Source organism: Lissotriton vulgaris, unplaced genomic scaffold, assembly GCF_964263255.1.
Source record: "Lissotriton vulgaris unplaced genomic scaffold, aLisVul1.2 SCAFFOLD_1212, whole genome shotgun sequence".
Taxonomy (NCBI): domain Eukaryota; kingdom Metazoa; phylum Chordata; class Amphibia; order Caudata; family Salamandridae; genus Lissotriton; species Lissotriton vulgaris.
Genome location: NW_028241852.1, coordinates 220,028 through 241,413, shown reverse-complemented (window position 1 = coordinate 241,413; position 21,386 = coordinate 220,028). Strand labels below are relative to the sequence as shown.

Below are 21,386 nucleotides of genomic sequence, written 5' to 3'. Positions count from 1 at the left end.
ATCTTCGGAACTTTCTGGAGGATTTTTATCGCTGAGGTGTCTGTTTAAAGATGAAAAATAAACATGTTCTTCTTATTCAACTGTTTTGATACTTTTTAATGCTTTCCACTTCTTCCTTTGCTAAAGCCTGACTGCCCTGAGCAATAGCTACCAATAACTAAGCTATGGTTTTACAAATGAACCTGGTGGGACCTGTTTCAGAATTGTGACTTTATTACATTGTGAGGTCACACAACCACACCATATAATAAACCACTTTCCTCACAAGGACCTTTCGGAGTTGGCCAAATTCAAGTCAGTTGGTCACTCATTGATCACACGAAAAAATGCTCAGATGATCTGAATAATAACTTTCTGGACTTCAACGGTAACTCATCTTAGACTTGCCACCCAATCAGAACTCAGAGCACCATACACACTGCTTATGTAGGTTTTACGTGATCACTAGCCCAGTTGACTTCAGTTAGAATTGGTCTTCTAATAAACTGTGCATCTTGTCTGACACCTCCTGATAGAACTATGTCATAGCACAGCGTGCACCAAGAGAGCACACACCTGTCTACAAAAGCTCACCTTTGTATGCCTTACTCAAATAAGTGAATTCAAAAGACATTGTTTGTTACTAAATCCTCCGACTCTCTTCTCTCATTGAGTGCTCCATCTTTAAAGTTCTCATAATTGGACTGCTGGGGTCTGGCCGTTGGAATTATTATTTTTTTTTCCCCAAAATTTATACAGCACGAACTTGACCCGAAGGTATTGGAGCGCTTTACATGAGCACCGTATTTACATTACACATTCAGGAACGGGGAGATTAAGTGATTTGCCCGGAATCACAGGATGAGAACGCGACCCCGAGGCTCGAACCCTGGTTTCTAGCCCAAAGGTCGGCAGTCTAGCCGACGGACAACATCCATTCTTTCGATGCTGTACCAACCAAGCACTTAACAGGGGTCTAGATTCAAGTTGCCCATGTAGTGGAAACCTAGCACAGCTTACACTCACTATCATCTAATCTGTAACTTCTGTGAGGTGTAAGTAGTTCCTTACATTTCTCAAGGCATTGAAAATTAGCTGATATTGAGTACATAATAGTGAATATTCTATACCTCTGTTGTTGGTAGTAGTAACCATGCATTTTTGTAAGAGGGGCATATCATGAGTACTCTGTAAGGGGGAGCAAAGTTTCAAACTCCCGCGTGACAATAGCTGAAGTTGGCAAACTTAGTAATATGGCAATAGCCTGGTGGGTAGGTGAAGCGATCGGATGTTGCTTCTCCAAACAACTAAAACGAATGTGGAAGTAACAACCAACTCCTTTCGGTCTACCAGTCAGTATCCAGATGGGGATTTATCAACATGTCCACCCCCCTGAAAGCTCTTGAATATCTGTTGCATTATTGGTCATGGAGATTCCTACCTGCTGGTACCATTGGTTCTCTCTGCAGCATTAAATACTGTCAATCACCTAAAGCTGCTAATGGTGTTTGACTGTAGGATAGATTTTTAATGATGTGCTTCTAAATTGGTTCACTTCCCATCTCCCCAGTCAATACCCATTTGGTAAAAATAAATTGGTCGCAGCATCTCCTCAATCCACCTGAAGCAATACTGGCACTGTCATTATTTAATCTTTACCTTAAACTCCTCATTAAAAGAGGCTGCAGTCCCTCTATATCACCAGTACGTTGCCGACACACTGTTTTACCAAGAGACCTTGGTTTAACTGATACCATCACTTAAAGTCTTGTCAAAAGAAAATACAACACCAAATGACAAACAACTGCCTCCTTTTAAATCCCGCAAAATATATTTTATACTTATAACCCTAAGGCACCTTCCATCCTTAGAGGTCTGTAAATTGAGTAACATTAAATTGGTGAAAGCACCATGAAATGTCCAGTGCTCAGAAGTGGCTGAAACCAGTATGAAGTCCTATATCAAATTGCCTTCACCTGTCAAACCAGTAAGAGGTCTGAATGTACACTTAATCTAGTGGCTAAAGGTAGGGGTGTGCATATTGCAAAAAAAAGATAGATGTGATCCACATTGTCATAAATTGTTTTTAAATCTTTGTGGCCTTGATGAAGTTTGTGAAGTTTTAGAAAAATAAATAGTAGGAAAAAAACTTCAGCTTAAAGGAGGAAAGCTCCAGGAAGTAATGCTGTTGCTGGAGAATTTCTTGCTATACATTTTTCTGAGAAAATTCTCCTGCAAAAACTTGTTGTACCTCTATATTTTTCTGCAGTAGAAGATGGGTGAGGTGGATTGATATGAGATTTGCTAACTTCACACACTTTCAGTGTGGGAGTTTGAAACTTAGCTCACCCCAAAACTATGGCAGATAAGGACATCCACCAAAAAGTGGTTGTCCTATTTAGAGTGCGTAGAGGGTTTATACAGTCGATATATGATAGGACATCTGAAAACTATTCGGTGTAGATGGTCCACGGTCCTCCAATCTCTTAATAAATTCCTGAAGATTTTGCTGTGAGTAGGTGTAACTTCTTCTTGTAGTACCCCTGAATCCAGGAGTAACACGGAAATACTAAAGCAGTATGTAACATTTTGAATGTGTCAACTCCTTGAACCTCACATATTGGTCAGGCAACCCTAGGTAATGCATAGTTTACTGCCTTATGAAAGCCAATGTACATGTCTTTACTTAACAGTAAATAGTTGGTAGTAAATGCATCACAGATTTACAGAGAGTCGGATTTTGATTTGGGTGGTAAGGCAAATCCACCAGTTTTCGCAGAAGTGCTAAATGTGGACAAGAATCCAGCAGAATAGTGAAGGAAATTCCTCCAGGGGATTCTTCTCTGAATTTACCTCTTCCAGGGGGTTTTCTACACATTCCTACTCCAAATCATGGTGTTAGGAATGCAGAATTATGAATCTTGGGACCCCATTGCACACACTACGGCCAGGACACATGTACCACTCTCAGTGTACAGGAGCCCCAAAGCCCCTTTTGTAATACAGATTGTGAATATATTTAAAATGTTCTCAATGCAGAACATTCTGAGTTGGCTTGAGGGTGGTGAAAATGTACTCCATTCTAAACGTACCATGTATTTTGCACTTCCCCCTCTAAGTGGTTGACTATGCATAGGCCGCGAAGAAAGGTCCCAAGTGCCCTGGGCGCCCATCCTTTTGGACTAATCCCCTTCTGGGCAACCTTTGGCTTACTCAAAATCACTCGGGTTTATTGATGCACAGCCAAGCAGCAGGGCAAGAACCATGCCGCTGGCAGGGGCGGCCTTAAGCATGTCCAAGCTGTGCACCTGCACAGGGCCACCCAACCCCAGGGGCCACCACGCCAATATATATCCTTAATATAATAATCCTCTGAGGATGGATACATATTTTTGTGGCGGCCCCGGGCAGGGATTTGGCGGCCTCTGGCTCTGTTCCACTTCCAAACACCTTCCTGAGCTCCGGGGAGGGGGAGGGGTGGGGGGTGTCAGGGGGAGGGCAGGAAGGGGGGCTCTGCCCAACCCGAACCCCCTCTTCCAGGGCCCCCTACCGATGCTCCTTGCCCAGGGCCACCATGAGCCTAGAGACGCCCCTGCCGCTGGGCCATGCACAAGCTGCACTCTTAGAGAGAGGGTACAATGGTTCTTGCAAACTAATGACCGCAGTATGAGGCCTCATCGATAACCCCTCAGAGAGCCTGGTGCCCCATGAAAACTAATTGCAACTACTCTGTCGTGATGTGCACAGCTCTTTGTAGTGCAGTGCTTAATTTGAAACAAAATAAGTGGCAGGTCTCTAGTCAGGAGGCTTCTGCAGCTTGCAGCATTCATTGCCACTGCAGGCATTGCCAATGACAGTACCTACACAACTACTAACCAGCACACTTCTACAAGTGTGACAATTCTGCCTTATTCAGGTCCCTAAAGCTATAAAAAAAAAGCTTGGCCGGCAGGTATTAGTTGGGTTTAACGCATACTGAATTAATAAACAATTGATGTATTTTTCATCTCTACATTATACAAACAGCACCACCATGTGGCAGCTGTAATGAGTGCCGGTGTCTACAATAAAATGCTGGTGCCAAGCACCGGAAACCACTGGCTCATATTAAGCACTGATGTAGTGCAAGTGTGGCTTTGCTGCATGGCTTCTGTAATCCGTTGCACCACAGACAACTGCAAATGGCACAAAGAGTGCTTTTAAAGGAAAAAAGACTTGGGATTTGAGAGCTTGTTTTGAAAAATAAAAGAATCTGAAAGGCCACGATTGTAAATGATTAGGAGTGAAACCAACCCGCCAGAAGTTTACTGAGGGACCACACCTGGTTGGGTGCAGCACACCAAGAAATGAGGCTTGAAAAGCGCTTTTTTTGACGATTCGCAAATAATTTTCTCTCTGTCCAGTACAAACAAAGACTCTCCTTCGCCCCTGAAATCTGGCCTTGTCAAAATCGCTACCTGGATGCGGACCAATCTGTTGAAGCTCATTGGAGAAAAGACAGAGGTTCTAATCTTTGGCCCCAGCCGTGATCTATGGAATGCCTCCCACTGGCCATCCAGCATGGGTCCTCTCCCCATCCCATGTGACCAAGTCCGGAACCTAGGCATAACTATCGACAAAGGACTTACAATGCAGCCTCAAGTCGGGAAACTTACTGCCATGTGTTTTGTAATCCTGAGATGGCTCCGTAAGATTATATGGATGCTCCCGGAAGACACCAAAAAATCTGTAGTCAACGCCCTAATCACCTCTAGGCTTGACTACGGGAATGTCCTTTATCTCGGGGCAACCCAAGCTGTAATGAAACGACTGCAGCGTGTACAATATGCCGCGGCCCGTCTGTTACACAAGTGCCACAGAAGAGAACACATGTCGGAACATCTAAAAAACTTGCATTGGCTTAAAATTGAGAGCAGGATAAAATTTAAGACTCTCTGCTTCATGCATAAGATAAAATTTGGTTCTGCCCCTAGATACTTAAAATCCCTAGTTCATGTCTATCTTCCCACTCGGCATCTGAGATCTTTTTCTCAGGGCCTTTTTAATGTGCCTAAGGTCCGGCTTTCCAGAATGGGAGGCAGGTCCTTTTCCTACCTAGGTCCTAAGTTATGGAATTCCCTCCCCTTAAAAATGCGCACTGAAACTAATCTTGGTACTTTCCGTAGATCTCTGAAAACCTGGCTGTTCAACCAGTAATTCTGTCCTGGCTATTATATCCGTCCCCTCCTTTTTCCGCACTCAATCTCTCTACCAGCGCCGGGAAACCCTTTTTGGGTAGCTGTAGCGCTTTACAAATCAAATAAATAAATAAATAAATAAATTTAGCGCCTCGTCGCGAGGAGTAGGCACTATACAAATGCAATTTGTAACGCAATACAGTTATTAAGAATATTTATTTTAAATGCTAAAAACAGTGCATTACGGTATAGCATATTAAAAAGTAACCTTGAACTAACCATTAAGAAATGAAGAAGAATGAAAAAGTTTGATCTGAAGCATAGTCTTTAATATTGTTCACGTGTAACCAAATTTCTTTTGATTTTTGTTGCAGTATCTCCTTTTGGTGCGACATGAGATGAATGTAGCTCCAAAACATGTGGGGGAATTTTGCAGCTCCCTGAAACAGTATTTGAAGAATGCTGCGGGACAGAGAGATTGTTTCCAGTAAGTACAATATTTGTATATTCATTCGCGGCCACGAGTTACAAGAAGCGGTTCTGCAGCCAGAGATCCTTAGAACTTCCACAACAGGACAACTCCTCAACACAGCTGAACTGCACAAAAATAGAATCAAAATTTGAAGTGGTCATTTCACTGGTTCTTGCTGTCCCTCCCGACTGTGTCTTCCATACTCACCCTGGGCCCTCAGGGCCCGATTCACAGAACTAACTTAAGACAAAATCCTAAACTTACTACTTTTGGTATTCACAGAAGTAAGGATTTTGTCTTAAGTTTGTCTTAAGACAGACTTAAGACAGACTTAAGACAGACTTAAGTTAGTATTTTGTCTTAAGTCTGTCTTAAGTCTGTCTTAAGACAAACTTAAGACAAAATCCTAACTTCTGTGAATACTAAAAGTAGTAAGTTTAGGGTTTTGTCTTAAGTTAGTTCTGTGAATCGGGCCATCAGATTCTTCTTCCAAATAAGCACATAAAAACAACTCAGATTGTAGGTTATATGATACAAGTTATCTACTGAATAACAACATACAACTCATTCTGTTCCTTCAAACACCCATTGACAAAAGCCAATAGGGCTGGCGTTCAGTGGCGGCTCTCCGCTAAGGCGGAGGAGTGTCGCCCCACTGCTTTTCAGCAGTGTAAATAAAGGAAAAAGAAAATGATAATAACTCGTTGATATTATCTTTTTTTTTTCCTGCTGCAGCAGCTTGGTTAGGCGGGGCTGCTCTGCTCTCAGAGTAGGGGGAGGAGTGTTGAGCACTCTGTGAGTGTGCATGAATGTTTGACCGACCGTCTTGGGGGCGGCCAAACAGTCATGCGCGCTTTGCATGTTCTCCACCCAGACTGTATTACAGCCTGGGTGGAGAACATGCTCAGGCTCCCAGTCCCTGTCTGAGCGCAGAACCATGGTGCTCAGACCATTCTTGATGCTTTGCAATGTTGTGATTGGCCTTGGGGAGCCTGGGTGCTTCCTCTTCCAGCAAGGAGAGACACTGTGATAAGGTACATTTTGTTTTCCTTACCCTCTCCGCCCCCTGCCCCGCCACCCCCGATCTATGCCAGCCTCCACTGCTGGTGTTGGCTGAAAGCCATTTGGCTTTTATAATGCTTGTTTTCTCAAGATTTTTGAACTTTATTTTTGGGGAATCTGTCCTTGTCAATCTAAAAAAGTAATCGCTAAAAGCGAGGAAAGGGGGGCGTGGCCAAGATGGCGGGGTGAGCGGACGCTTCCTCCCGTAGCTCCTCCGGCCCAGCTCAGCTCGAGCCCCGATTCCTGCGCTTCTCTCCCCCCGCGGCTGCACTGCGGGCGAGAGAACTGTGCCGGAGTTCTTGGGGCACATTTTGATGCCACTTTGACTTCTGGTGCCCCGGGGGAAGTCCCCGAAAAGTTTGATCAACGATCGATTCGAGGAGTGGAGCCTGGATCGCCCCGAGGAGAAGGGCCTGGAGGCGGAGCGTATCGCGGCGCTGTCCGCGCGCCTCGGCTGGGCCGAGTGCTGAAAGCAAGGGATCCCGAGGGAGCGGACTCGACGGACTCCGCGGAGTGCGGAGGTTTCCTGGACGGCGCCCTTGTGACCAGAGTCATCGCTGGGCGGCAGACCCCAGCCTTGCGCCGGCGATCTATCCCCCTGCCATGGGTGTCGGGGTGTGACGCCTGGCGGACCCCGAGCCTGGAAGAGAGGGACGGTGGAGTTTGAGCGGTGACCGAACTGGGCGTACTAGTTAGTGAAACTGGGGGTCACTGGCATCGCACTTTCCCGACCCGGTGATGTTTGAGGGTCGCCCATAGACTTGCTGGCCTGGGCTGCCCTCCTTGGTTCCGCCCCCCCGCCATCTTGTCGTTGAGGAGCTGGTATTGGTGACCCTCGCCCGCGCCCTTGTCACACGGGCGCCTCGGCTCATCCTGGTGCCTACGCATCTGCCGTCCTCCCTGGAAGCACGCGGCTGAAAGCCTCCGACCTGAACCTTGATTATCGCCCTGCCTGGCTCGATGGTCGTATCGCCCTGGCCCGTGCCGCCATTTTGTCGCCTGTGACGCACTACCCTTGTCCTCGGTGTGGTCTTCACATCTGGTGCCCACGAGCGGCTGGGCGCATCTACAGCGGCCAGCTCTAGGCTTCACCCACCGCGGAGGTCAAGATGGCTGGGAGACGAGGCGCGGCACGGGGAGATCGCACTCTGCCGGACATGCTCGGCAGGGCCCAGCAACTGCGAGACAGGACGCAGCCGTCCCCGGGGTCCTCCCGGGCCTCAACGGACGCCACCGGAGGCGAACCACCAGTCACGAGGTCCTTCATGGAGGACTTATTCAGCTCCCTCAAGGAGGAATTCTAGACTCTCAAGACCGAGGTGGCCGGAGAGGTCCGTGAAGTGCGCAGAGAAATCGAGGGCCTGGGCGAGCGGGTCGACACTGTGGAAACGGCGGCCCAGCGTCGTGATGAAGAGATAGTTCATCTCCAGCAGGACGTTCTCCGCCTACGGGAGCAATGTGTCGAGCTCCAGGCCCACTCTGAGGACCTCGAGAACAGGTCCAGGCGGAATAACATCCGGGTGCGAGGCGTTCCGTCCGCGGATGAGGGTGCGGACCTAGTGGCCTACCTGCAGGACCTGTTTCGCGACATCTTGGGAGAAGGAGCGGACTTCCCGATCCGTATCGACAGAGCACACAGGGTGGGCCGCCAGCGCCAGTCATCGGCACCCCCACCTGATATCCTGGCATTCCTGCCGGATTTCCCCCTAAAGGAGCACATTATGACAGAGGCCCGCAGGAAGCAGCCGCTGTCCTTCCGAGAACGACCCGTGGCGCTCTATCAAGACCTGTCCGCCATCACACTGCAGAAGCGCAGGTCTTTCCGCATCGCTACGGACTTTCTGCGGGAGCATGAGACGGCCTACTCCTGGGGTCACCCCTTCCGTCTTATCTTCCGATGGAATGGGGTGCTACATCAGCTGCGCTCCTTACAAGATGTCTGTGGGGTGCTGGGACTCACAGCTACGGAGGAAGAAGGGGCGACACCCGCATGGAGGCGCCCCGAGCGGCGGGGCCGACGGAGGTCGAGAAGGCGCCAATCGCCGGCGACGGCGAGTCGCCCTGACTCCCCTACCATCAGGGCGGATATGGCGGAGGCCCTGAGGACTGCGGCCAGGAACTTGCCTGAATCTAATGGCGTGGCCCAGACAGCCTAACTTTTCTCCGGGGGGAGAGACTCTTAGCTTCTGCGACGCTGAGCTGGGGCTGGGGGTTGGGGGGGAGAGGTCGGAGGTGTGTGGCTGGACGTCCACCTGACTGGTTTCTACAGACTCGCCCACTAGGGCTAGACTGAGACAATGGGGTGTTTTTTCTTGTTTTTGGTTTTGGCTGGTTGCCATGGGTTGGTTTTGGGGGGGTTCAAGAGCTGGTTTGGTGTTGGGGGAGCCCCGTCCGATATTGTCCGAACACATGCGAGGCCGACTCTGGCCTTCCCTGCACCCTTGCCCCGCGCGCCCCTTCCACTGATCCCTCGCTTGCTGCATAGCGCTTGGCGTCCCTGGGAGCGATGCCGTCCCTGAAAGTAGTGACCCTTAACGTTAAGGGTCTGAATAATCCTGTGAAGCGTAGGGCGATCCTTTCCCTGCTAGAAGGGTCGCAGGCGGATATCTGCCTCCTGCAGGAAACCCATTTACTCTCTAAAGATTGCCATAGGTTGCGCTCTGCCAAGTTCCCCACACAACTCTTTTCCTCGGCTGCGACTAAGACTGCGGGGGTAGCCATTCTTCTAGCCAGCTCCTTCAGGGGTGAGGTGTTGTATAAACATGCCGAGCAGAAGGGGAGGCTTCTAGCGTATCGCATGCGTCTGGGGGGTGTTGCCTTCACGGTTGGCTCCGTGTACAGCCCAAACGACCACCAGGATCGCTTCCTGGAATCTGTGTTGGTAGACGTTACTGCCTCGCCCGATCGCCACGTCATTTTGGGGGGAGACCTGAACATGGTCTTCGACTCCACCTTGGATAGGTCTGCCCAGCGCTTTCCGCAGACGGGGGAGCTCTCCAGAGCGGTACAGGACCAGATTGCAGAGATGGATCTGCATGACCTCTGGCGCACCATGCACCCCGCCGATAGGGACTACTCATATTTCTCCCACGCACACCGCACTTATTCGCGGTTGGACTACCTCTTGGTGAGCGGACCGCTTCGCTCGGCCGCCACGGCAGCAGACATCGGGGTTTTGTCCCTGTCCGACCATGCGCCAGTTTCCGGAGTTTTTGCTTGGCCGGCGGCCCCCCCCTCCAGAGGGATGTGGCGGCTTCGGGACACGCTTCTCCATAAGAAATCGGTGGTGAAGCGAGTGGAGGAGGTCATTCATGAGTACCTGACCCACAATAACAACTCCGACACGTCCCTAGCCACGCAGTGGGCGGCTTTGAAGGCGGTTGTCAGAGGGGAGTTTATCTCCATTTCCTCGGCGGAGAACAGGGAGCGGCAACGTAAGAGGGAGGAACTAACGGCGCAGGTCAGGGAACTTGAACAGGTTTACCGCCGGACGGGAGCTCCTCGAGTCTGGAGGCAGCTGAAGGCGGCGCGGAAACTCCTCTCTGCGTTGGACCTGGACCGGGCGGAGTATGCGGCGTTGCGCTTGAAGCATGCCTTTTACACCGGCGGAGACAGATGCGGTAAGCTCCTGGCCCACCGGCTCAGGGCTGCGCAGCAACGCAACGTGGTAAAGGAGCTAGTGGGAGCGGATGGGGTCCCGGTTTCCGGTGACGCGGAGGTGGCGGATTCCTTCCGTGCCTTCTACGAGGCGCTGTACGCTGCAGAGCCCTCCCCACCGGGAGAGGCTGAGGCCTACTTGGAATCAGTAACCCTCCCTGCCCTGGATCCCGCCCAGGCGGACCACCTGGAGAGGGACATTCATGTGGAGGAAGTCATCTCCGCTATTGCACGGTTAAAGCACGGCAAGGCCCCGGGCCCAGATGGCTACTCGGCCTTATTTTACAAGATCTTCTGTCCCACTGTCGCGCCTCTCCTGGCTCGCTTATTCAATTCCTTCTCTGAACCGGGAGCTATCCCACCGGACCTTCTCTCGGCGACTGTGTCGGTTATTCCGAAACCGGGGAAGGACCGGACTCTGTGCGGCTCGTATCGGCCCATCTCGCTTCTAAATGTGGACCTCAAGCTTTACACGGGGATCTTGGCGGCCAGACTGGGTCTGCACCTACCAGGTCTGGTGGAGGCGGACCAGGCCGGTTTTGTACCCGGTAGGCAGACGGTCGACAACACCAAGAGGGTGACGCACGTGCTAGAGAAGGCCTCACGCGTCCCGGGTGAGCGGATGCTGCTGTCGGTCGACGCGGAGAAGGCCTTTGATAGGGTCCATTGGCCGTACCTCGAACTGGTTCTCGGGAAACTGGGGATCGGCGAGAAGTTCCGCACTATGGTTTTTAACTGTTATAGGAGGCCGTCAGCATCGGTGCGTGTCAATGGACACAGCTCCAGCAGCTTTGCCATTGAGCGCGGCACGAGACAGGGCTGCCCCCTCTCGCCGCTCCTGTTTGCCCTCTATATGGAGCCGTTTGCCCAGAGGATTCGCGATAACCCGGACGCTATTGGGGTGAAGATGGGGCAATACACACATACTGTCAGCTTATATGCGGACGATGTCTTGCTGACCCTGGATGACCCCAAGCGGTCGCTCCCTGCCTGCGTCCAGGAGCTGACCTCCTTTGCCCGCGTGGCGGGCTTCAAAATGAATATGTCTAAATCGGCTGCCCTGGATGTGTCACTCTCTGTCGACACCAGGCGGGACCTCCAGCGTCTTTTTCCTCTGCAATGGTCCTCCTCCACGGTGCCTTACCTGGGGATTTTGCTTGCACCCTCCCTACCTGCAATGGTCGCAGCTAACTACTCCTCCCTGGGCAAGAAGATTAAGGAGGAACTTGGCCGTTGGAACAAAGGCCTGCTCTCGTGGCTGGGCCGTATCGCAGCGGTGAAGATGACGATACTGCCTCAGATCTTGTATCTTTTTCGCGCTCTACCTCTCCAGCCCCCTGTAGGTTGGATACGGCAGGCGCAGGCTGACATCTCCCGCTTTGTGTGGCAGGGCCGTAAGCCTCGAATGAAACGGGTCCTCTCCATGCTAGCCCCGGAGGCGGGGGGTCTCGGTGTCCCGGACCTCCGGAAGTACTTTCAGGCGGCGCAACTCCGATATTTGGTGGAGTGGAGCCGGTGGGAATCGGACAAGCACTGGCTCTTTCAGGACCAGGCAGTTGCGGGTCGTACTCTCCAGGAAGTCCCGTTCCTGCGGCGCACTCACCGCCCGCCTAATCTCTACGCCTCCTTTATCACCCGAGTTCTGCTGCGAGTGTGGGACGCGGTGTGCGAGCTTCGTGAGCTCACCACTTTTCCATCACCGTTCACTCCCATTGCTGGCAATCCAGACTTCACTCCGGGTCTGGAACCGGGAGCCTTTTCCCACTGGGTGAGCGCGGGTTGCAGGGCGCTTTTCCAGATCTACGGGCCGGAGGGGGTGCTCCCCTTCCAGCAGCTCCGACAGGAATTTGGTCTGACGGAAGGGGACAGGCTGCGTTATATGCAAGTCCGCCACTGGGCTCTTCAACCCCCAGTGCGTGACGTCGCGGCCCGTTCGATTACACCCTATGAGCGGTGGCTGGTAACCCGGACCTCGGATGCCAAGCTTATCACCGACTTGTATAAGTTTCTCCAACCCCCGCCGTTTCATTACCATAACCCAGGGAGGGAGCGCTGGCACAGGGAATTGGGCAGGACCTTGAGCCACAAGGAGTGGGACAGGATCACGTATCGGGCGAGGCACTCTGCGTACCACACTGGGCTGACGGAGACCTTTACTAAGGTGTCCACCTATTGGTACTACACCCCGGAGAGGCTCTACGAGATGCACAAAATCGGCGATAAAGGTTGCTGGCGCGGCTGCGGACAGGAAGGTACCCTCACGCACATTCTCTGGGAGTGCCCGGTGCTGTCGGCCTATTGGAAGGAGGTCTTGGATGAGGTGGACAGGCATTTTGAGATCGAACTCCCGCGCTTCCCTGCGTATGTCCTGCTAGGCCTCCCCAATGACCTGATGTACCCGCTGAGGTCCCGCAGGGGTAGACAGATTGCGATTGCGCTAGGCTCGGCGGTTCAAAACATCCTTGTACTCTGGCGTACCCCCACTGCCCCCTCTATCACTGGCTGGCTACACAGGCTCTGGCAGGTACTGGGTATGGAGAAGATGTCGCTAACAGTGGCTGGGAATGTAGACCAGTTTGAAGAGCTCTGGCACCCCTTTTTAGCGCTGCTGTCCACGGAATTTTGCGAGCTCACATGTCCACGGTACCTGCGACTCCTTAGGCTGACGCCGCCGGCGGCTCCAGCGGAGTGAATGTGGCGGGATCGGGGGTTTGGGGCTGGGGGTGGGAGACGGGGTTACATGCTTCTAATGCTGACTTTCGGACGGGGAGGTTGGGGTATTGTTTTCCTTCTTTTTCTCCTTTGCTTTTCTTTCTTCTTTTTCTCAGGGGACGGGGGGTTGGAGGGATGGTGTGTTTTTCCTTGTGTTGCGGGACGCTACTCTAGCTCGGCCTTGCTCGGGGAATGGGGGTCTTCTGGAGGGTCATTTGTATTGCCTTATTGCTTTATGACTTATGCCTTGTTACCCTCCGGGGCTTCCTGCCTCCCTACTTTCCTTCTAAATCGCTGCACCGTTCCGCATCTTGTATTGTATGTTCGCTTGACCTCCTATTCCCTTCCCCATGTTTTTTGTACCTTAATAAAATACTTTAAACCTAAAAGCGAGGAAAAAAAATTGGTCTCCAACAGAACACATTTCCATGGGAGTCCGGGACACTGAAATGAATTACTTTGTGTGTGGATGTGCTCCTTGTGAAACGGCAGCATGTCATCACTCACAGTGAAGTTAGCCAACGGCTCTGGTGGCCTGACTCACTGCCCAATGTTGTGTGCTGTAGTGGCGTAAGAAAAATGTAAATGACACATTACCAAAAATAAATAAAGAGTGCTAGCTGAAAGCCCCTTTAAGTAACTATATTGTAAATATAATTTTAGTAAAATCTAAAAGTATTGGCTAATGTCAGACCTAAAAAGGGGGGGGGATGCATATATGTATGATGTGTCTCATTCGGTCAGTCAAGTCAGTCTTCTGTCAAATTGGTGTCCTGGATGTGGGTGTAGCCAAGGGGCGGCTGAAAATATTCTTTTCACAAATATGCTTCACTTTTAAACTCCCGTCTAGTACTGGGGTGAGACTTAAGAGTACAAGTAACTTAGGGTTAGAACAGGAAAAGAATGAGCTCCTGAAGGATAGGAGTAGAGGTCAAAAAAACAGGAAAATATAGGGAACGAAAAATGAAGAAATAGAGCACGAGAAATGCTTGCTAGTTAACGTTCGCTCTGTGCCAAAACATAAATATGAGTTGGAAGAGCTAATTCAGCTCTCCATGCCAGATCTAATTTTTCTAACTGAAACTTGGACGGTACATACATCAGCCCCTGACTGGAATATTGTTATTCCAGAAGGGTATGCACTCTTTGCACAAAATAGAACGACAGGCAAAGGGGGAGGAATAGCGATTATATATTGCAATCATTTTAAAGTGCATTTTGAAACAATCTTAAACCTCCCGGCAGAAGCATTACACTTCCCCATCAAACCAAACAACCTTCAGATCCTCCAAGGGATATTGATCTATCGCCCACCTGGAAATAGAGCGGTCTTTCCCCAAGTCATATTGACAACTTTGGAACGTTACACTGACTTGCTCCCTCTTACCATTCTAGGAGATTTAAATTATCATTTAGAAGCACACAATACCACTGAAACGGCCAGATTGATCGACAACTTAGATGCATTCAATCTTAAACAATTAGTAATAGAACCTACTTATCAGGCAGGTCATACGCTGGATGGAATTTTCACCAGTGACCCGGATGTTACAGTTCTCAATATACAGGCTTTACCATAGACAAACCACAAAGCCATTCACTTAATTTTTAAATCTATTAAACCACAATCTGGATCACAAGCGATACTCCCTAAGACACTAATTAGACGATGGGATAAAATTAAAGAAGCGGACTTGGAGTCGGCACTTGATTCTTTTCACATCTTTCAGGAATGTGATAATAATAAGGCTGCCCAGCAGCTTGATGACTGGTTAACGGCAGCGGCGGACAAGATCGCACCTAAGAGATTAATAGCCGCAAAAACATCTTCTCCTTGGTACACCTTAGAATTAAAAGCCTTAACAATTGAATGTAGGAGAGCAGAACGCCGCTGGTGGCAGAACTAAAACACCTTAAAAAAAGACATCTATAATGTGAATATGACACGCTATAAAGAAGCAATTATTGCCACAAAGAAACAATTCTTTACCAGGAAAATAAAAGAGGCATGCAACTCTGCCAGGGAACTGTTTAGAATGGTTAACTTGCTAGCCAAGCCACAGCAAGACAAGAGATTTAAGACAGATCAAAAGCTATTCAATACAGTGGCACATTTTTTCCAAGAGAAGGTGTGGGAGATTTATAATAATTTCCAAAGTGTGCCTACTTTTCAGAATATATTAACGTCTACAATGTACGCTGTCCGGTTTTCAGCCCATGAATAACAATGAGGTGCAAAAGTTACTTCTTTCTATAAAATCAGGTGCACCCACTGATCCTTGCCCCCCCCCTCCATTATACATCAAGCAGCTCAGAAAATCTGCGAAAAACTTACACCTATTTTAAATCAAGTTATAGCCACTGGCATATACCCGATTATCTGGAAAAAGGCAGCCATTCGACCTTTATTGAAAAAAAAAAACTTAGACCCTAATGAGCCCAAAACCTATTGGACTATAGCTGGTCTACCCATCATGGCAAAAGTATTGTAAAAACAACTCAGCAGAGATTTAACAGAGTACTTTGATGTAAACAACTTGCTCGATAGATCGCAGCATGGGTTTCGTCCACAACACTCTACAGAATCAGCATTGATTCTAGCAGCTGAGGAGATCTGCAGAACAGTGGATGGTGGAAGATGGGCGGTCCTCGTACTCCTTGATCTCTCGGCCGCTTTTGATACTGTAAACAATGTGGTTTTGCTGCAGCGGCTGAGGGATGTGGGAGTTGAAGGGACTGCCCTGTCCCTAATGTCCTCTTTTCTGGAGGCTAGGGAGCAAAAGGTATTTTGGGATGGCATACAGTCTGAGAGTTTTCATCTGCCTTGTGGAGTGCCTCAAGGATCTGTGCAGTCACTGCAGGTAGGTTCCATGCCTGCCATACTGACATTATGAGATGGATGGGCCAGAACTATCTAAAAATAAATACAGAGAAGACAGAGGTGATGGAGTTTGGAATAGGGCAATCGATTTGGAGTCAAACCTGGTGGCCGGTGGAGGCTGGAGAATGCCCTCACCCTATTGACAGGGTTAGAAATCTGGGAATAATTTTCGATAATAAGCTGAATTTTGGCGCCCAGGTTAATAGCCTTGTCTCTTCCTGCTTTTTTCTCTTAAAAATACTGCGAACACTTCTCCCTTTTATTCCTCAAGTACTCCAGAAAACTGTGATGGTAGCACTTTTTTATCAAAGCTGGACTATGCTAATGCATTGTTCCTGGGTATTGATACATTTCAGCTACAAAAACTGCAATCCTTGCAAAACGCGGCTGCCAGACTTCTTCTGGGGCTGCGTAGAGGACAACCGGCATCAGCTGGAATTAGATCACTACACTGGCTCCCTATTAAACAACGTATTGAATTTAAAGCGCAAAACTTTGGTATATAAAGCAGTAAATGGGGGGAGTCCAGCTGATCTTCAAAAGCTTTTTATAGCTTATGCTCCCCCACGAGCACTGAGATTGGCTACTCGAGGATTAATAAAAACTGTAAAATTTAGAAAAGCTAGATGGGGCGGTCGAGCCATAACACACTGTGCAACTATGCTCTGGAATAAACTACAGATATCCTTGGGATGTCAGCCCAATCTCCAGCTTTTCAGGAAGAATTTGAAAACCTGTTTTTTTACAGCGGCATAGGCCATAAGCGTTCTCACTGTGTTTTCACCCTCTCACTTTCAGCACCAAGACACTTGGGTATTCAAGCGCTTTACAAGAAAAATAAACATAAACATAAACATGCTGTGGTAGACGCCATAGATGTGGCACTGGTATATACCATGTTTCCCCTAAATATTCCTGACAGTAGCATTTACCTTCTGAATGACCATAGGGGCACAGTTGTATCTGGTTCCCCATAGCACTGTCTAGAGAACAGTATGGTGAAAGGTTTGCCAATTTAAGGATAGAATCAGAATCATGATACCTGTCCACTTTTACAGGGATAGGTCCAGGGCTGGCTTTATTGCCGATGGTGCACAGTGTGCCAATTTTGTTTGGTGCTCCCAACCACCCCCACGCCGCAGAATATCCTTCTTCACGGACTCTCTCACTACCACCCTCCGCCAATGCTTTGGTCTCTTCATAGCCCCTCTCTCCCATACATTTCACTTGTTTTAAACCGCTGTTTAGGGTTTGTGTAACTAATAAGAATGTATTTTTACTCAAACAAACCTTTTTCAGCAACATTAGGAATAGATAATGAAAGGCTGAAGAAAATAAATAACCTGCTACCCTATACTATGCAGTTTGCATGCAGCTCTTTGATGACAGTTCATAGGTCACTGTGCTATATTAAGACTGAAACCTATGACCTCCAAGTAACAAATGAGGATCTCTGTGAAAAAATCAGTGACCCACTGAGCTATTGACATAAAATACAGTTCTGTGATCTGCAAAGTAAACACATGTTATTTCTCTGCTACTAGACAGAAATTCAATCGGTCTCCAGAAGGAACATTAACACCTTTGGTGCTCATGACAAGACCAGCTCGTCATGAGTCACAGTCGAGCTGTGCGCATGACGAGCAGGTCTCGTTATAACGGCTGCCCTCCGCCCACGCGCGATTGATTCCCCGCATGTGCGGGCGAATTAATCAGTGGGCGGAGTCGTGACGAGACCCGCTCGTCATGAGCACAGCTCCACTGTGACTCATGATGAGCTGGACTGGTCACCAGCACCGCGGCGCCGTGCTCACCATGCCCCCCACGTACCGTGGGGGAATTGCCCCAGCAGCGAAGGGGTTACTCACCAAGTTATCTTGACATTTTTATTGTTGTTTGAATTCTTCTGGGCACACAAGAAACTCTGCAGCAGGTGCTTTTAAACCCACACCAGGTGTGGCTGCACCGGTCGCACCGCCCTGAAGCCAGCCATGGATAGGACAACTCTTTTCCTTCAGACTATCTTGTAGATAGATTTTAATTTAGTGAGAGCAGTGTGTGCCTTCCCCTTTGTGTGTGTGTGTGTGTACACCTCATGCCCGAACTAACTAGCGTGCAACTAGGAAAATAAAGTACTCCATGTTTCATGAATTATAGTTTCACTAACTAAGGGATTGGCGCTAAATTATTGACCCTTTCTCTATGTATTGATAATATAACTTTGCATTGTCCCTTGTAAAAGGGCCGAGAACGTAGGCAACACCCATGTTCAGATGCGCCTAACCTGAATGGCACTCTGTGGATTCTGCCCTGATGGCTTGCTGATGACAGAAGGGCATGGGAGTGTGTGCCCAGACTGTTCCTTTCTTCAACCTGGTTTCTGCAGAGCACCCTATATGTAAAAGAAACATTGTTTAGTGTCTAATTGCAGACAATTGACCAGGTATGCTGGACTTACATCTTGGTATCAAGTCACAGTAAATAAAACAAAAACACCTAATAAAAATGCAGAAAATATAATACATTAAACTATTTAATGCTGCAAACATGTTGCATATTTTTCTCTTGAAATTCCCCAAAATATTAAATGAAGGTTTGCACAGAAGGAAATACTGTCAGTACTTTGGAATTTCAACATGAGCTAATCTGTTCTATGTGTCGGGTTTGTTGGCATTACAGGATAAATCCACCTGTAAACAAAATAGTGAACGTATTTTTGGATATTGAATAAACGTTTGGAAGTAGATTCCCTTCCTTAATAAATAATTAAAGAAGTACCCCTGGCAGGGGCTACAGTAAACGTGCATTTGTAATAGGAACCAGGAGGAAACACAGCCAAAAGATATAGAGGGATGGAAATTGAGTTTTTTTTGCAGGCAAAAATAAATGAAACCTTCAAGTTTCCATGCATACTTGCATTTTATTTCTGCATGTATGCATGTGCACCTGTTTCATTCTCTTGTGCTTGATTGGTAATCTATGTGTGAATACTGCTAGAATCTAAAACAGACACAGAATAACTTTTTTAAGGAGTTCCAGAAAGCTGGACATGTATTTTAAAACTGTGCATAAGGCTTCAGTGTAAATTTGTGATATTTTTCCAAGCAACTTCTGTGACTCATAAGCCAAATAGAAGTCTTTAGTCCCATACGAGAAGAGTGCACAACCACAGTACATGAACTTGCCTGGTAAACTCGCGACACAAATATGCACAATAAATATTAAACATATGTGGGGGGGGAGATATGAGACAATTCTAGAAGCACCTGGCTAGAGCTCGCTGGTTAGTGCCTGTAGGGGGGAAGTATTCTACATAAACAGTTTGTTCGCCATCTCATACAGAGAGATTGAACACAGCCATGGACCAACCAGGTCCAAATTTAAAACAGATGCTACTTTGTGCCTTTACTTCCCCTAGTAGTAAAGGAAACCCTTGTAATATGATGTTACCTCTCCAACCCCAGCTACAACACCAACAACATCCCGCCGTCACAAGCCCTGTGCAACTCCCTCGCCACTTTCTTCCACCGAAAGTTAGCAGACATCCACAACAGCTTCAACACCCAGACCGCCCCAACCTACAGCAACACAACAGACTCTCCTCACATCATCGACTACGACCCCCTGCTAGCCTGGGCCAGCGTGAGCATTGATGACACCATCAAGACCATGAGCACAATCCACTCCAGCTCTCCGTCAGACCCACTCCCGCACCACGTCTTCAACAAAGCAAGCAGCTCCATCGCACCCCACCTGCGCAACGTCATCAACCTCTCCCTCGAGACCGCGACCTTCCCAGAAAGCTGGAAACACGCCAAGATCACCACTCTTCTCAAAAAATCTGAGGCAGACCCAAGAGACCTCAAGAACTTCCCACCCATTTCTCTGTTCCCGGGCAAGGTCATCAAGAAGATCATCAACAAACAGATAACCCAATAACTCGAAGAAAACAGAACCCTGGACCCTTCTCAGTCATGGTTCTGCAGCAACCACAGCACCGAGACAGCCCTCATCGCCACCACCGACAACATCAGGACCCTGCTGGACAACGGTGAGACCACAGCACTCCTCCTCCCAGACCTCCCCGCCGCCTTCGACACCTTCTGCCACCGCACACTACGCGCACGACTCCACGCCGCAGGGATCCGAGACAAGGCTCTGGAATGGACAACATCCTTCCTCTCAGGCAGAACCCAGAGCGTTTGCCTCCCCCATTCCGATCCGAAGCCTCCGAGATCATCTGCGGTGTACCCCAGGCCTCCTCGCTCAGCCCAACACTGTTCAACATCTACATGGCCCGCTTGCATATGTCGCCCGACAGCACAACCTCAACATAATCTCCTACGCCGACGACACCCAGCTGATCCTCTTCCTCATCAAGAACCCCACCACTGCCAAAGCCAACCTCCATGAAGGAATGAGAGCCGTCGCCGACTAGATGAGAGCCAGCCGCCTGAAGCTGAACTTGGACAAGACAGAGGTCCTCGTCCTTGGCTCCAACCCCTCAGCCTGGGACGACTCCTGGTGGCTGACAGTACTAGGGACAGCCCCGACACCCACAGACCATGCACGCAACCTGGGAATCATCCTCGACTCAATGCTCACAATGACCAAGCAAGTCAATGCTGTCTCCTCCTCTTGCTTGAACACCCTCTGCATGCTCCGCAAAATCTACAAATGGATCCCAACGGACACAAGAAAGACAGTCATCCAGCAGCAGACTCGACTACGGAAACGCCCTCTACGCGGGAGCCCTGACCAAACTCATCAAACAACTACAACGCATCCAAAACGCCTCAGCATGACTGATCCTCGACATACCTCACCACAGCCACATCATCCCTCACCTGAGAAACCTTCATGGCTCCCCTTCAACAAGAGGATATCCTTCAAGCTCCTCATCCACGCACACAAGGCACTCCACAAGACCGGCCCTGCCTACCTCAAGAGTCCTTTTACATCCCCAACCACCAGCTACGATCCGCCCACCTCACACTTGCCGCCGTTCCGCGCATCTGAAGAGCAACCACCGGCGGGAGATCCTTTTCCCATCTCGCTGCCAAAGCATGGAACACCCTACCGCTGAGTCTACGACAGACCCAAGACCTGCTGACCTTCAGGAGAACACTTAAGACCTGGCTCTTCAATCAGTAGCAGCCTCCTCCCCCCCCCCCTCTAGCGCCTTAAGACCCTCACGGGTATGTAGTGCCCTTTACACATTTTTATTGATTGATTGGTTGACCTAGTGGCTAAGCTGCATCTTCAGAACCTCAGGTTCTTGGATTGAATCCTGGCCTCTGTATTTGACTGTAAATCGTGTGGTTCTGGGCATGTCACTTGCTCTCCCTGTACTTAGAAATATAAGTTTGTGAAATACAATTGTAAATATGTGAAATACAATATAATTGTGTACTTCAAAGATGTACATCCCCACTTCGTCTACATG

General features: G+C 49.0%; 1 protein-coding gene across 1 annotated transcript in view; it reads left to right on the top strand.

The window, feature by feature from the left end:
* Positions 1-21,386, top strand: part of LOC147669872 (N-terminal EF-hand calcium-binding protein 2-like) — a 420,936-nt gene that overhangs the window by 309,974 nt on the left and 89,576 nt on the right. The window contains exon 7 of the mRNA XM_086948186.1: positions 5,531-5,643. Within this exon, the coding sequence (XP_086804312.1) occupies positions 5,531-5,643 (113 nt within the window). The remainder of the gene's footprint in view (positions 1-5,530; positions 5,644-21,386) is intronic.